The sequence below is a fragment of the Scheffersomyces amazonensis genome, assembly GCF_036850825.1.
Source record: "Scheffersomyces amazonensis strain UFMG-HMD-26.3 chromosome Unknown RJT21scaffold_1, whole genome shotgun sequence".
Lineage (NCBI taxonomy): Eukaryota > Fungi > Ascomycota > Pichiomycetes > Serinales > Debaryomycetaceae > Scheffersomyces > Scheffersomyces amazonensis.
Window position 1 is genome coordinate 2,265,912 of NW_027042741.1, and position 14,908 is coordinate 2,280,819.

Below are 14,908 nucleotides of genomic sequence, written 5' to 3' on the forward strand. Positions count from 1 at the left end.
AATGAAAACAAACATGAAAATTTGGTAGTCCAGCCCATTACTTTCTAAATAGATTCAACCTTGTTCAAATCATCATAGCCAATGAACTGTGAAGGAGCAGTTCCAACTTGCTTAATAGCTCTAGTATCTGAAACATTGTGAGTAGCACTTAATGATTTGTTACTATAGTGGCCAGCTGGATCAATGTAGTACTTAAAATCAATAGTTCTGGCAATATCAATTTCTGCGTAGGCGATACCCTCAACTTCAGGTGGAATCATTTCGGAAATTGGTTCCCCATCTGGACCATAAATACAAGTATGACCACTCTTAAAAGTATCAAAGTATTGTCTTTGTTCTGGACTCTCACAAATCTTTTGTTTCATCTCTTCACTATAAATTGAAGAAGTCATAACCACAAATGATTGAGTTGAGATGGCATAGTAACGAGAAGAAACTTCATCATCAAAGTATCCTGGCCAAGCAGCAACATGGATTTGCTCATTTTGATTGTTCATAGCAGCAACATCCAATGGAACTTGATGTTCCCAGCACATAAGTCCTCCCAAGTTACCAATCTCAGTTTTCATAACTGGCATTAAAGATCCGCATCCCTCACCCCAGATTAATCTTTCAGCAACTGATGGTCTAACTTTTCTATGTTTTCCAATCAAGTTACCCTTGTTGTCAAACCACAATTGAACTAAATATAAACTACCCCCGTCTTTTTCAGAACCTGAGATAGAAACAAAGATATTGTTTTCCTTAGCAGCATTGGAAATCTTTTGAATTGCTGGACTTGGAATTTCTAAAGCATTCTTATACAATTGGTGGTAATACTTTCTTGTATACTCTGGGTGTCCGATGAAAGCAAACCAAGGATATCCAGGGACAAAAGCTTCGGGAAAAGCAACTAAATTAGCCCCATTGGAAGCAGCTTCTTCAATAATTTTGACACTTTTTTCAATAGTGGCTTCTAAATCGAGATAAACTGGGGCAGCTTGAACAGCAGCAACTTTAACCTTTGGATAAGTAGAGCTTGACATTTTTTATAATATGGAAAGAGGATTGATTTACAACTTGTATGATTTGAATTGTTTGATATTGATCAAAAGAATTTCTGAACTACAATTGAGAGAATTTACCAGTCTTTAAGTACCCCAAGTCTCAAGAACTTATCTTATCAGTGTCAAACACTGTTGAAGATTGTTAACATACTATTGCCCAATAATTGTGATAGGGAATTGATATTATATGCTTATCATCATATCAATTTAAGTCTTATAACATACTATTGCCCAATAATTGTGATAGGGAATTGATATTATATGCTTATCATCATATCAATTTAAGTCTTATAACTATCATAATAGTGTATGCTTGATACAGACTTATAAAGATAGGGGATTACTAGCTATACTTTAGAGCAACATTTGCAGTCCCTGAGGCGGGATTTGAATATTTTCAAGACTTAACACTAAATATAACTCGGAAAATTCTTGTGTTCGCCTACGGGCTTTCACTGTAATAATAATTCGATTGTTATTATGAGTGCAGTCCCCTCTTTATGCTTGTAATCTTTTTAATGCGTGCGGGCTTTGGTTAACGATTGCAAATTTTTTGAGATAGGGATGTGAACTGTGAGTACATAATATATTCACAAGACTACAAAATAGTCAAATAAAGAGAATATTAGTGAACTTTTACAGAAGGGATATGGTTAAAGATATATCCAGATGATGAAAAATCTTTTTAAATATATGTATTTATGTTTTATATATAACCATGTACCTTATAACGTGTATATCTATTAGATGAAGTCCATCTTATTGTGAAGAGTACCGATCTTTTCGATGGAAACTTCAACAACATCGTTGTGCTTCAAGTACTTTGGAGATTTCATACCCATAGCAACACCACTTGGAGTACCAGTCATAATAACAGTACCCTTTTCTAAGGTGGTACCTTGGGAGATGAAAGCAATGATCTTTGGAACATTGAATAATAAATCATCAGTGTTGGTATCTTGTCTGACTTCACCATTGACGATGGTCTTCAATTGCAAGGTTCCTGGGTTTGGAATAACAGCGGTGGAGACAACAGCTGGACCTAATGGAGCGTACTTGTCAAAACTCTTGGAGAAACCCCATTGAGGAACACCACCGGCGTATTTAGGATCTCTTTGCCAAGTTCTAGCAGAAACATCGTTACCGGAAACGTAACCAGCAACATAGGATAAAGCATCTTCGACCTTGATATCCTTACCAGTCTTACCGATGACGACACATAATTCACCTTCGTAATCAACTTGATTTTCTTGTGCGATCTTTGGGATTGGGATTGGTTCACCGAAGTCTGCGACAGAGAATCTTGGCTTGTAGAAGATAGATGGGTATGGTGGAGGGGTTCTACCACCTTCTTGGATGTGTTTCATGTAGTTTAAACCAACACACTTGATGATTGGAACATCATCTTCAGTAAGAGGACCTAATAAGGTTTTAACTTCCTTAACTTCATCAGTAACGACAGCATCACCGAAGATGTCACCGGTGATAACCTTAGCTTTGATTTCTTCACCAGCAAGAGCAGCTTTACCAAGATCGTATTCGTCATTAGGAACAATTGGTTCACCTCTATATATTTTACCGTCTTTAGCGACGAATCTGATTAATCTCTTCCAAGCAGTAGTCATTGTGAATTTTATTATTGAATTAGCTGTAGCTGTTCTGGTTAAAAAGATGGAAATACCCAAGATATTGACTAAACTGCTACTATTTATTTAGCAGGCTGTGGATCCGAGTATTACAAATCATTGAAAAGTTCAGGATGACGAAATCTTGGAGGATAAATTCTTTCGGTTAATCGTTCCGAAAAATGTTGATAATTTTCTTAAGAATACATCAACCCCAAAGGTCTCGGCTCTTTTGGTTGCATTTTGTGGAAGAAATTATGCTTGACTTTTGTGGAGAAACATTTCTAATTTTGGGAAACTCCCGCACCCGCATACACAGAGTCGGCTAAAAGCTTTTGTTGGAAATTGGCTGCAACAAAAAGTGCGGAACATTCATTCCGAACGGACATGAGAAGGCGGGGGAAGAAATGTACCAAAAACGTCATGAAAGTTCGGTCGAATTTTCCTGTTTAGGGTGTCATGTAGCACCTCCTGAACCTAGACTCAACTCCCAGATCCAGATATTATTAAGACAATCTAATGCAAGACTCCCATCTTTGTGGGGCACAAACGTATTTATAATTGCCTATCTTTCCATGTAAAATTAGAATTCCTCAAGAAAGTTCAATTATAACAAATCAATCTCAAATAAAACATGGCTCCAGTTGCTTCAGAAGAAAAGACTCAGTTTCTTAAAGCTTTAAAACCACAAAACGTTGAACCATTATGGACTGTGATGTCCGCTATGGTTCCTCCAGTTCCTCAACCAAAGGCTACTCCAACAGTTTGGAAATTTAAGAATCTCAAGCCATTACTTGATGACTCTGGTAGACTTGTTCCTGCCGAAGAATCTGAAAGAAGGGTTTTGATGTTGATCAACCCTAGCTTAAAGGCCCCACAAACTACTGATACTTTATATGCTGGTCTTCAATACATCAATCCAGGTGAAGTTGCTCCTGCTCACAGACACTCTGCTTTCGCCTTAAGATTTATCATTGAAGGTGAAGGTGGTTTCACTAACGTTGAAGGTTCCAAGTTATATATGGAAAGAGGAGATGTTATTCTTACTCCAAGATGGGACTGGCATGATCATGGTAAAGAAGGTGATGGTCCAATGATCTGGTTAGATGGTTTAGATTTACCAATGTTCCAAGCCATTCCAGTCAACTTCGCTGAACATTACAAAGAAGATCGTTTTCCAAGTACTGATGTTGAAGAATCTCCAATGAAGTACCCATGGGGTCCAGTTCAAGAATATCTTGACTCTGTTAAGGGTGACCATGCTATCTTTGATTATAAGCCTAAGACAGAAGAAGGAGCTGCTGTATCCACCATAGTTGGAGGTCAAGCTGAAAGAATTTCTCCAAATACTTCTACTAGATTCAGACAAGAAAGTAGTTCATTTGTCTACCATGTTTACGAGGGTACTGGTTACACCGTGATTACTGAAGATAATGGTGAAGAAACTATCTTGAAGTGGGAACAAAAGGATACCTTCTGTATTCCATCATGGAAGAAGTTTAGACATGTTAACGAGACTTCTTCTCAAGCTTATCTCTTCAATTTCTCTGATACTCCATTACTTAAGAACTTGAATATCTATAGAGTCAATAAAGATTTGTAGATGGGTATTTAATTTATTTTTAATGTGACATAGTTTGTTCATACAGTTTAAGTTTTATAGTTTATAATAAAAGGTTCTATTATATAAAGAAAATTATAAATTAGGGGGTATTCTTTTTTCATGGCGTCTAAAATTTCTTTTAAAGCCGCAGCCAGAATATACTTCATTTACAAAATAATTACATTTCATCCTACAACTTTAAAAATGTTTAACATACAATAATCATGTACTTCATAAAATTAACTAAAACACATAAAACTAAACTCATTTTTTAAAAAGTGACTACCAGAGCCCATTAACGTCGAAATTATTTTCTAATAAATAGATCTTTTATAGAACCTTATGCTCTTCTATGACCAAGGAAATGGGCAATAATAATAACACCAGCTCCAAACACTAACACGAGACCGGACATTAAACCAGCAGAACCAGCAAAGTTAAGGTTATCGAACATGTATGGGAAGTAAAATGGACCAATAAAACCGAAGACTTGTCTGACGACATTCAAAAATAAACCAACATCTGGAGCAAATTCTGGAGCACTATCAATGGCAAAAGTAACAAGGACAGTTGCAACAATATTGTTACCAGCAGCAGCAATGGCAGCACCGATTAAAGGAGCGATCTTCCAATGTCCTGGATCTGCTTTATATAAATAGACACCCCAAACCATTAAACCGATAATAACGCAAATGAATCCGTTGTAGGAAATCCATAATCTATCAACGATTACTCTCTTACCTCCTCTCTTAGCAGTACTTCTCTTCATCCACCAATCGGAAAGTGGACCGGCTAAGATTTCACCAATAACAGAACCAACTATAAGTGCAATGTATTGATAAGAAAGTTGTTGGGCATTTAAGTTGAATAACATACCCATAGCTTGAGGTAACTCGACAACAAGAACAATGTTGGCGTAACAGAAAGTGACAGAAGCAGCAATGACGGCCATTAAAACATTGAAGTTTGAAACGAGTTTGAATGGTCTAAAGAAAATAGAAGCTGTCAATTTATTATTTGGGTTTTTTGAGATTCCCAAGAATTTAAGTAATCCCTTTTGGTTTGGCTGTGAACCATGTCTATAATATACAGTTTCATCAGCTAAAATCCAAAGAACAAATTGAACAAAGTTAATTATTGCAAAAAGGAAGTAAATCCATTTAGTACCAGCATGCTGTTGAACAAATCCACAAACAAATGGACCACCTGGAGTACCAACAACAAGAGCTAATGACCACCATCCATTTTTCTTACCTCTTTCATGACTGAAAGCTAAATCAGCAACGACAGATGAACCAGCAGCAGATGCAGTAGAAATGAAGACAGCCACTAAGACTCTGGTGACCATTTGTGTACCATATGAGTGGCAGTAGGCTCCTGCAATATTCAAACCAGCACAAATTAAAGTTGAGACAGTCAAGAAACCATTTCTACCATAACAATTCATCAAAGGAACCCAAACAAGAGGCATAACTCCCAATACAGCAATTTGAGCAGAAGTAAAATATGATGCTTTTGGAACAGTAACCCCATAAGCTTCAGCCATAGGTTCAAAAGCTGGAGTTAAACCTGCTGCCATAAATGTAGAACTAAAGGTTTGAAAGGCGATTAATAATATTTCAAAGTTTTTCTTCCAATCTGGCCAGTTAAGAGGATCCAAAGGATCACTTGATGGTAATGGATCTAATTGAATAGAACCATGTCTTTTCATAAGATATTCATGATGTTCTGGATCAAGTTCTTGAAGAGCTACTGGATCCAAATCTTCGACGTGGTCATGAGACGCTTTTTCAATATCGCTTTGTGAAGACATATTGTTATACTTAATTAGTTAGAATATTACTATATCTGTATTTAGAATATAGAAGGAAGATAATTAAAGTTAACAAAAGAAGTTTGAATCAAATTAAAAAAGAATGAAAAGTACTTACAAGTATATTTATAGATAGTGGATTTTAGGAATTGCAAATTTCAAAAGATCTTCACTATTAAAGGAAATATACCATAGTACATGCAAGACCGAATGAGAGATAATGATTAACAAAGAATTACAGCAATTATTATTTCTATCACCGCCAGGCAAATCTCCAAAATTTCTCACCGAGACCCCACCCAGAATGCTAAGAATTACAATAATTTGAGAAGCATTCTTTATTACCAAGATAATAATATTAAGGTTTTTTCTCTGAGAAATCAATTTGGGGCAAAAAGATCTAACACAACAGTGCGTTACAGTGCATCTTAGTGGGTGCGGGACGAATATCCAGAAAAAAAGAAACTAAATTACTCCGCACGGAGTAGATTTTGTGAAGAACCTTCCCTTTTTGATACCCCGCAAAACATGCATGCGAGTTTTGCATTAGCGGGCAGATTTTGTTGTGCAAAAGGATGCCATCAAGATCGGAAGTCGAGCGAGAGCTTCAGATCCGACTGATATCCTTCGGATTGAAATGGATAAAGATATCAACGGAATAAGATGCCGAAACAATAACAAAGCTGAAGGCTCAAGCCGATAAAATAACCAATAAAACATGCCGATATAGTAACATAATTTGGTGAAGTATGGGGTAAAGGGGAAACAATAGTACTTGAAAATTTTTTTGAACCGATAAAGCAATAGCTATATAACGAGCGCATTCCCATCCTTGTCGATATGAACTTTTACTTCGAAATCATCAGAATCAACAAAAAGTGATTTGATTACTAGAACGTTCTTTACGCGAAAAATACTTAAAAAATTATAATGACTAAAGCTTCCTTTAATGTTATTGTTGTCGGTGGTGGTATCGGTGGTCTTGCTGCTGCTATTGGTTTAAAAAGAAAGGGCCATAATGTTACTATTCTTGAAGGTTCATCTTCCTTAAGTGAAGTTGGTGCTGGTATCCAAATGCCTCCAAACAGTATAAGAATTCTTAAGGAATACGGAATCTATGAAAGATTCGTGCCTTATGTCACTAAACCAAAAAACATCATTCTTAAAAGATTTGACACTGGTGCCGCTCTTTCTACCACTCCATTAGACCCTGATATGACTGATGTTTATGGATACCCTTATTTGTTGATTCACAGATATGATTATCAAAAAATATTATTCGAAGCTGCCACTGATTTGGGTATTGAGTACAAATTGAACACTAGAATTGATAGAGTTGATGATGCAACTGCTACTATTTATGCTGAAGATGGTACTACTTATACCGCTGATTTAATTATTGGTGCTGATGGTATTCGTTCAAGAGTTAGAGACACCGCTGTTGTCAACGATGAAACTGTCTTACCTCTGCCATCCGGTAACTGTGCTTTTAGAGCCACTGTTTCAAAAGAAGATATGTTAGCTGATCCAGTTATTGCTCACTTAATGACTGATATCAACTCCAACTGTTGGATTGGTTACAGAAGACACGTTATGGCCTATCCTATTAGAAACGGTGAAATGTATAACATTGTTATGTCTCACCCAGGTCAAGCTTCTGTTGGAAAATGGAATGAGCCAGGTGATGTTGAAGAAATGAGAGCTCACTACAAGAATTTTGACCCAGTAGTTAGACAATTGCTTACTCATGTCAAAACCGTATTAAAATGGGTTCTTGCTGATTTACCAATGTTACCTAGATGGGTTAGTGAACATGGTCACGTTTTATTAATTGGTGATGCTGCTCATGCCATGTTACCATACTTAGCTCAAGGTGCTGCTCAAGCTATTGAAGATGGTGCAACTTTAGCTGAAGAATTAGACAAAGCTACTTCTGCTTCTGATATCCCAGAAGTTCTTAAGAAAGTTCAAAAGAGAAGAAAGAGAAGAGTTGAAACCATCCAAGCTGGTGCTAGAAAGAATGGTCACATCTGGCATTTACCAGATGGAGATGAACAAGAAGAAAGAGATGCTCTTATGGCTGCTAGAGATGGTCACAGTCCAGATCAATGGTCCGACAGAGAATTCCAACAATGGCTTTTCGGATGGAACGCTTTCACTGATTAAATTAAACAGATCCAAACCAATTAAGTAGAATTATATTAATTAAATAAGTGTAGATAATGTTTGGATAATTATTTATGATAAGAATAAATGAAGTTTGTTAATGATTTATTGTTTTGTATCAGAAAATGGGGGTTGTCATTAAGCTTTTTTCCGCAACATCTCAGCGGGCACTAATTTGTAGATCTTTGCGGGGACCAAGTTTTACGAAAATTATTTCGGCAGTGGGGCAAATTTGAGGGGCATGCATCAATTACACAAAAATATGGAAAATAAAAATTTCAAGCAGATATTCATAATTTATTACTTTTACATACACATAATTTATTTCATAAATAATAAGATACTTCAATCTACAAATCTTTGTTGGCTCTATAGATATTCAAGTTCTTAAGTAATGGAGTATCAGAGAAATTGAAGAGATAAGCTTGAGAAGAAGTCTCGTTAACATGTCTAAACTTCTTCCATGATGGAATACAGAAGGTATCCTTTTGTTCCCACTTCAAGATAGTTTCTTCACCATTATCTTCAGTAATCACGGTGTAACCAGTACCCTCGAAGACATGGTAGACAAATGAACTACTTTCTTGTCTGAATCCAGTAGAAGCGTTTGGAGAAATTCTTTCAGCTTGACCTCCAACAATAGTAGATACACCAGCACCTTCTCCAGTCTTAGGCTTATAATCAAAGATAGCATGGTCACCCTTAACAGAGTCAAGATATTCTTGAACTGGACCCCATGGGTACTTCAATGGAGATTCTCCAACTTCGGAACTAGGGTAACGGTCTTCCTTGTAATGTTCAGCGAAGTTGACTGGAATGGCTTGGAACATTGGTAAATCTAAACCATCTAACCAGATCATTGGACCATCACCTTCTTTACCATGATCATGCCAGTCCCATCTTGGAGTAAGAATAACATCTCCTCTTTCCATATATAACTTGGAACCTTCAACGTTAGTGAAACCACCTTCACCTTCAATGATGAATCTTAAGGCGAAAGCAGAGTGTCTGTGAGCAGGAGCAACTTCACCTGGATTGATATATTGAAGACCAGCATATAAAGTATCAGTAGTTTGTGGGGCCTTTAAGTTTGGGTTGATCAACATCAAAACCCTTCTTTCGGACTCTTCAGTAGGAACAAGTCTACCAGAGTCATCAAGTAATGGCTTAAGATTCTTATATTTCCAAAGGGTTGGAATAGCCTTTGGTTGAGGAACTGGAGGAACCATAGCGGACATCACGGACCATAATGGTTCAACGTTTTGTGGTTTTAACGAGTTAAGAAATTGAATCTTTTCTTCTGAAGGAACTGGAGCCATTGTTGATACTGTGCAGATAATAAAATATTATTATTGATTATTCCGCCCATCACAAATATTATCACCATAGGATACGAGCTCTTTATATATCCTCTTAAATCCCCTCAAAGCATAGTAGAATCAATATGTTACGATAGTAGAATCAATATGTTACGATTTACCCCAGACTAATCTATAGCGATTGAGAAGTGCGGGAATTTGTGCCGCTGCCGATTGTTTTTGATCTGAGATTATTTTAGGTTATGTATCGGTTAAGAAAGACAATAAAAAAACATTTCGGAAAGAATTCCCGCGATCTATTTTTCACACCAAATAAATACAATATACTTCCCCAGATTTGAAAAGTTCTCCAAAGAAAATTTAAAAAACTTAGAATATACTAATAGAACAAAATACAAAATGACTACTGCTTGGAAGAGATTAATCAGATTCGTCGCTAAAGACGGTAAAATATATAGAGGTGAACCAATTGTTCCTAATGACGAATACGATCTTGGTAAAGCTGCTCTTGCTGGTGAAGAAATCAAAGCTAAGGTTATCACCGGTGACATCTTCGGTGATGCTGTCGTTACTGATGAAGTTAAGGAAGTTAAAACCTTATTAGGTCCTCTTACTGAAGATGATGTTCCAATCATCAAGTGTGTTGGTTTAAACTACATGAAACACATCCAAGAAGGTGGTAGAACCCCTCCACCATACCCATCTATCTTCTACAAGCCAAGATTCTCTGTCGCAGACTTCGGTGAACCAATCCCAATCCCAAAGATCGCACAAGAAAATCAAGTTGATTACGAAGGTGAATTATGTGTCGTCATCGGTAAGACTGGTAAGGATATCAAGGTCGAAGATGCTTTATCCTATGTTGCTGGTTACGTTTCCGGTAACGATGTTTCTGCTAGAACTTGGCAAAGAGATCCTAAATACGCCGGTGGTGTTCCTCAATGGGGTTTCTCCAAGAGTTTTGACAAGTACGCTCCATTAGGTCCAGCTGTTGTCTCCACCGCTGTTATTCCAAACCCAGGAACCTTGCAATTGAAGACCATCGTCAATGGTGAAGTCAGACAAGATACCAACACTGATGATTTATTATTCAATGTTCCAAAGATCATTGCTTTCATCTCCCAAGGTACCACCTTAGAAAAGGGTACTGTTATTATGACTGGTACTCCAAGTGGTGTTGCTATGGGTATGAAATCTCCAAAGTACTTGAAGCACAACGATGTTGTTGAAGTTTCCATCGAAAAGATCGGTACTCTTCACAATAAGATGGATTTTATTTAGGAAATTTATATAGAGACTTTTATTAATAAATGTGACTGAACTTTTACTCGAATTTTAAATGCATAAAATATACTAAGAGTATTCCCGAGATATTAGGAAGATTACAGAGACATGTTGATAGCGAAATAATAATGTATAATTGACCTATGAAACTAATTAGTAGAATTCAGATTCACTTCCTTTAGTGTATTCAGTTCTAGCATCACCGAAAATAGCTTTATTTGGAGCAAAAGAAGCAAATTTAGTATCAAGAAGAGATGGCCTAACCATAGCCACTTCACCATTATGCTTCATTGGGAGAGTGAGTACAGTTGAACCACATTCACCACAGAACTGCTTTTTCTTTGGGAAACCACTCTTAGTCTTGGTGACTACATATTCTTTTAATTTTGAGTCCTTGTCAGTGACAATAACGTCAGATGAGTTATATTCAGAAATGAATTGTCCTAAATGTCCAGAACCTTTACGACAGTCGGAACAGTAACAAATAAAGTTTCTCTTTGGCTCACCATTGAATGAGACTTCGATAGATCCGCATAAACAAGTTCCTTGATGTGAAGCAGTCATTTTTTTTCTTAGTATCACAGATGGGTAAATAAGAGTTAGCAAAGCTAAAATAGATCAAAAGATTTTACCATTTTTGTATTCCCCTTTCTACTGTTGGATAAAGATGAGTATTTAAAAGGATTAAAGGATATCCTTTTTGAAACTAATTTTGTGTAATCGCGGACAGTTGTTCCGTCAAGATAAACCTGGAGAAAAGTAATGTCTCAAGAACGTCATCCTAGAACCGACCTACCGACTGGATCTTTAACCGGAATAGAAATATCTAAAAGCAATCCGACTTTGGTCTAGGTAAATAATAATCACAAACATTATGGGCTAAGAATAAGTCATTTTGTAATAAGTAGTGTGGGGGTATATTGCCCCGAACGTGTTACTCCACACGCGGAAGTAGATGCCGATGAGTAATCTTGCCGCAAAATCGGTGACTTGTTCCAATATGTAATATTACAAATTGTTGGCAATAATAATGATAACGTATTAAAGAAATTGCTCATTATTAACATTCATGTTCGGTTAAAACGGAGTGGGGTTTATTGTAATAGTTAAATTAATTGAATCTAATTATTGCCCAATTATCATGGAAACGCTTCATGTTATTTTAATTACCTTTGGGGTAAAAAGTTGGGGAAGACTTTAAAGTTTCACTTAGAAAAGATTTTATTATAATACATCTTATACACATAGAAGTTTATCTAAACTCCACTCTGTTTTGCTAACTAACATATCTATCAAGAGTGGGGCAGACCCGTAAACTTAAATTCTTCTCACCGGGTCAGGCATTAGCGACTTTCGAAAAGCCATTGTATTTTGTCTTCTGGGGCTTGAAGAAGAAAATAACATTCTAGTGGGACACTCAAACGTTAACCCCTCTCTTCTCCGAGTCATTAATCTAGCTACGTTTTCGTAAATTCACAAACCTCTCAAATTTCGGATACTTTTAAAAGCCCTAATTGAGATATCTCTCCATATCATCCCTATAGAAGAATGGTCCACCAAATGGCCCAGCAGTATCATATAATAATGAATAAAGTACATCTGTTGGTACTTGAGAAGGACTACTACTAGTAGAGCTACTAGCAGCAGATTGTACAGGATCAAAATGATTTCTTGCGATTTTTCGTCCTGCTAAATTTACCTTTTCACCCATCATTTCTAAAACTTTCAAACATCGAGCAGCAGAATCAGTTTGAAGCTTATAGGAAGCAAGAATATCAAGTCCCATACTCCAAGTGGTAGTGAAAACATCTACATTTATTTCATTTGGTAACGTTGGTTGAAGTTTAGCAGCCAATAAGACAGTTTCAGCAGTATAAATATAAAATACATTATACCAATGAGCCGGCAAAAGAAATATATCCCTCGATCTGAACTTATTTATGAGGTTGATTAGTTCTATAGCAGTTTCAACACAAACCAATGATACAGACTTTTGAGCCGACAGATATAATTCTGAACTATTTGTTCTACCTCTCTTTTTAGGGAATAATGCTGGACGATAGAGCATAATCTTTAGATGCAAATAACGAATATGTAAGACAATACTCTGTCTTTCATAAGGCTTTTCTTTCATTTCAATCCCATATTTAATATGGTCTGGTATATTCTCATGGAATCGACTAAGCTTCTCCTCAAACTTAAAAATATGAAGAAATAAATCCACATAATCTGGTTCATCATTATAGAAAGTTTGGAGTATTTCTGAAAGTATATCATATAATTTAACAGTTTCAGAAAAGAAACTTAGTACTGAAGGTTGACCAACTGGAGAATATAATATAGCTTCATCCGTAATATACTCATCATCTACAGTTGCAGGTAATTCCAGTTTATGATCATCAGTCACCATTAAGGGACGTCCCAAAGTCATAGAAACAATTCTATCCATCAATAAACATCCATGCCATAAACGCTTACGAATTTCTTTTTCAATATAGCTTTTTGTTTGAATTAAATTCAAATCCAGATGTAAACCCAATCCTTGAGCTATACGAATTGATAAACCCAAAATATTCCAACAACCAGCCAGTCTGGTGGTAGCTTGTAAAAATTGGCCCGTTAATAATAAAGCTTGAACTAATAATACCGACCCAGTATCCATCAAATGAAATCGTAACAACTCTTGTGATCTTTCAAAGTACAAATCAGCATTGGAAGTAGATTCATGTTGCTCACCCTCTGGAGTTAAACGACAACCAAAGGCAAATATAATATTTAGAATAGAATAAAATAATTCATCTACTTCATTGGTACCACTTTCACTAGACCATATCTCTTCATAACCCTTCATGAATGTGGGTCGATGTACAAATGGATACAACGTATAAGCATATTCAAAATAGTTATTGACATACTTATCTGCTACACTTCTAGGAGGAACCACAATATCGGCCTTTCGAGTAGTAGCAGACTTATCATTTCTAGACATAGTGTATCTATAACTTCTCTCACTTTCATTTTCTTCATCTTCTCGAGTATTTTCATCTACAACGGAAGATAACTCCTTCATAAAGGAAATCGCAGCCGATCTCCCATAGAACCCTTTATCTTTCTTTCTACCAGATGCTGAACCCGCACCCATAGCATCAGTCGTATCATCATCTTTGAAATTAGCATTTTTATTATTTGCACCGTTACCATTATCATTACCGTTACCATTCCCATTACCATTTAGATTACTACTGCTATTGTTGCTGTGAATATTATTATTACCTATTCCATTATTAGTGGTATTGACTTCATTATTACTACTTATGGCAGAATCCTGATGATACATGTCCGTTGATGACTTAGCATCAACAGTAGATGGTGCCGATGTTTCAGAACCGGAATGATACGAATACCGGGGGATTCCTTCGTTCATGATATTTTCAACACTCTGACGAGGAGGAATCATATGTACAGGCATCATCTGTGGTAATCCGGGTGGTAGTGGTTGGAGTGGCATCTGATGTTGATGGTGTTGGAACATAGGAGGACTATGATGAATATGAGGTGGACCAGGAGGAGGGGGATGGTGGTGAAGTGTAAGTTGTTGAGGAGGAGGGATAGGTATAGGGATCGGGAGTTGGTTTCCCACCTGTTGGATCTGTTGTTGTTGTTGTTGTTGATGTTGTTGATGTTGTTGCTGCTGTTGGTGCCCTATATGGGGTAAGTTTTGCTGCTGTGGTGATAGTCTATTCCCATTTCTCGGTGATAGTTGAGAGCCATTGGGACGCATATCATCCTTCTTATCCAACATATTCAACCGCTCCTCTAGACTCCGCACATACTCTACCGATACCTTAGCTCTCTTCTCTCGTTGCCCATATACACATTCAACATTTCGCTTGGTACATGTCCCACAGATAGGTTGTGCACCATCGCACCGAGTCTTTCGCTGCCGGCACCGGTTGCAAGCAAGTACCACTCTTGAACGCTTACCGTTTTTCAGCGAGTCTTGGTCATGCTCTTGATCTTGATCATTCTCGTGCTCGTACACGTCCTCGACT

General features: G+C 36.9%; 9 protein-coding genes across 9 annotated transcripts; 3 read left to right on the forward strand and 6 right to left on the reverse strand. All coding sequences in view use genetic code 12, as the record gives it.

Moving 5' to 3' along the window:
* Window positions 1–44: 44 nt before the first annotated feature.
* RJT21DRAFT_4605 (carbon-nitrogen hydrolase family protein) lies at window positions 45–1,025 on the reverse strand (the record flags this gene model as incomplete). The annotated part of the gene is made up of 1 exon (XM_064884668.1): window positions 45–1,025. One exon carries the CDS (start codon window positions 1,023–1,025, stop codon window positions 45–47), a length of 981 nt encoding a protein of 326 aa, XP_064741388.1.
* Window positions 1,026–1,789: 764 nt separating this feature from the next.
* RJT21DRAFT_117726 (fumarylacetoacetate hydrolase family protein) lies at window positions 1,790–2,684 on the reverse strand (the record flags this gene model as incomplete). Its single annotated transcript, XM_064880805.1, has 1 exon — window positions 1,790–2,684. The coding sequence occupies exon 1, from the start codon at window positions 2,669–2,671 to the stop codon at window positions 1,790–1,792; it is 882 nt and encodes a 293-aa protein (XP_064741389.1). The 5' UTR covers window positions 2,672–2,684.
* A 344-nt stretch (window positions 2,685–3,028) lies between these two features.
* On the forward strand, window positions 3,029–4,274 carry RJT21DRAFT_124406 (cupin domain-containing protein; the record flags this gene model as incomplete). The annotated part of the gene is made up of 1 exon (XM_064882781.1): window positions 3,029–4,274. The coding sequence occupies exon 1, from the start codon at window positions 3,306–3,308 to the stop codon at window positions 4,272–4,274; it is 969 nt and encodes a 322-aa protein (XP_064741390.1). The 5' UTR covers window positions 3,029–3,305.
* Window positions 4,275–4,614: 340 nt separating this feature from the next.
* On the reverse strand, window positions 4,615–6,087 carry RJT21DRAFT_132243 (major facilitator superfamily domain-containing protein; the record flags this gene model as incomplete). Its single annotated transcript, XM_064883118.1, has 1 exon — window positions 4,615–6,087. The coding sequence occupies one exon, from the start codon at window positions 6,085–6,087 to the stop codon at window positions 4,615–4,617; it is 1,473 nt and encodes a 490-aa protein (XP_064741391.1).
* A 930-nt stretch (window positions 6,088–7,017) lies between these two features.
* Window positions 7,018–8,253, forward strand: RJT21DRAFT_132244 (salicylate hydroxylase; the record flags this gene model as incomplete). The annotated part of the gene is made up of 1 exon (XM_064883119.1): window positions 7,018–8,253. The coding sequence occupies one exon, from the start codon at window positions 7,018–7,020 to the stop codon at window positions 8,251–8,253; it is 1,236 nt and encodes a 411-aa protein (XP_064741392.1).
* Window positions 8,254–8,603: 350 nt separating this feature from the next.
* Window positions 8,604–9,577, reverse strand: RJT21DRAFT_137649 (cupin domain-containing protein; the record flags this gene model as incomplete). Its single annotated transcript, XM_064883302.1, has 1 exon — window positions 8,604–9,577. The coding sequence occupies exon 1, from the start codon at window positions 9,570–9,572 to the stop codon at window positions 8,604–8,606; it is 969 nt and encodes a 322-aa protein (XP_064741393.1). The 5' UTR covers window positions 9,573–9,577.
* A 334-nt stretch (window positions 9,578–9,911) lies between these two features.
* On the forward strand, window positions 9,912–10,853 carry RJT21DRAFT_117728 (fumarylacetoacetate hydrolase family protein; the record flags this gene model as incomplete). The annotated part of the gene is made up of 1 exon (XM_064880806.1): window positions 9,912–10,853. Exon 1 carries the CDS (start codon window positions 9,972–9,974, stop codon window positions 10,851–10,853), a length of 882 nt encoding a protein of 293 aa, XP_064741394.1. The 5' UTR covers window positions 9,912–9,971.
* Window positions 10,854–10,959: 106 nt separating this feature from the next.
* RJT21DRAFT_14372 (GFA family protein) lies at window positions 10,960–11,539 on the reverse strand. The gene has a single exon (XM_064883432.1). It carries the CDS (start codon window positions 11,418–11,420, stop codon window positions 11,010–11,012), a length of 411 nt encoding a protein of 136 aa, XP_064741395.1. The 5' UTR covers window positions 11,421–11,539; the 3' UTR covers window positions 10,960–11,009.
* An 827-nt stretch (window positions 11,540–12,366) lies between these two features.
* On the reverse strand, window positions 12,367–14,658 carry RJT21DRAFT_4613 (fungal specific transcription factor domain-containing protein; the record flags this gene model as incomplete). Its single annotated transcript, XM_064884669.1, has 1 exon — window positions 12,367–14,658. One exon carries the CDS (start codon window positions 14,656–14,658, stop codon window positions 12,367–12,369), a length of 2,292 nt encoding a protein of 763 aa, XP_064741396.1.
* Between the last annotated feature and the right edge of the window lie 250 nt (window positions 14,659–14,908).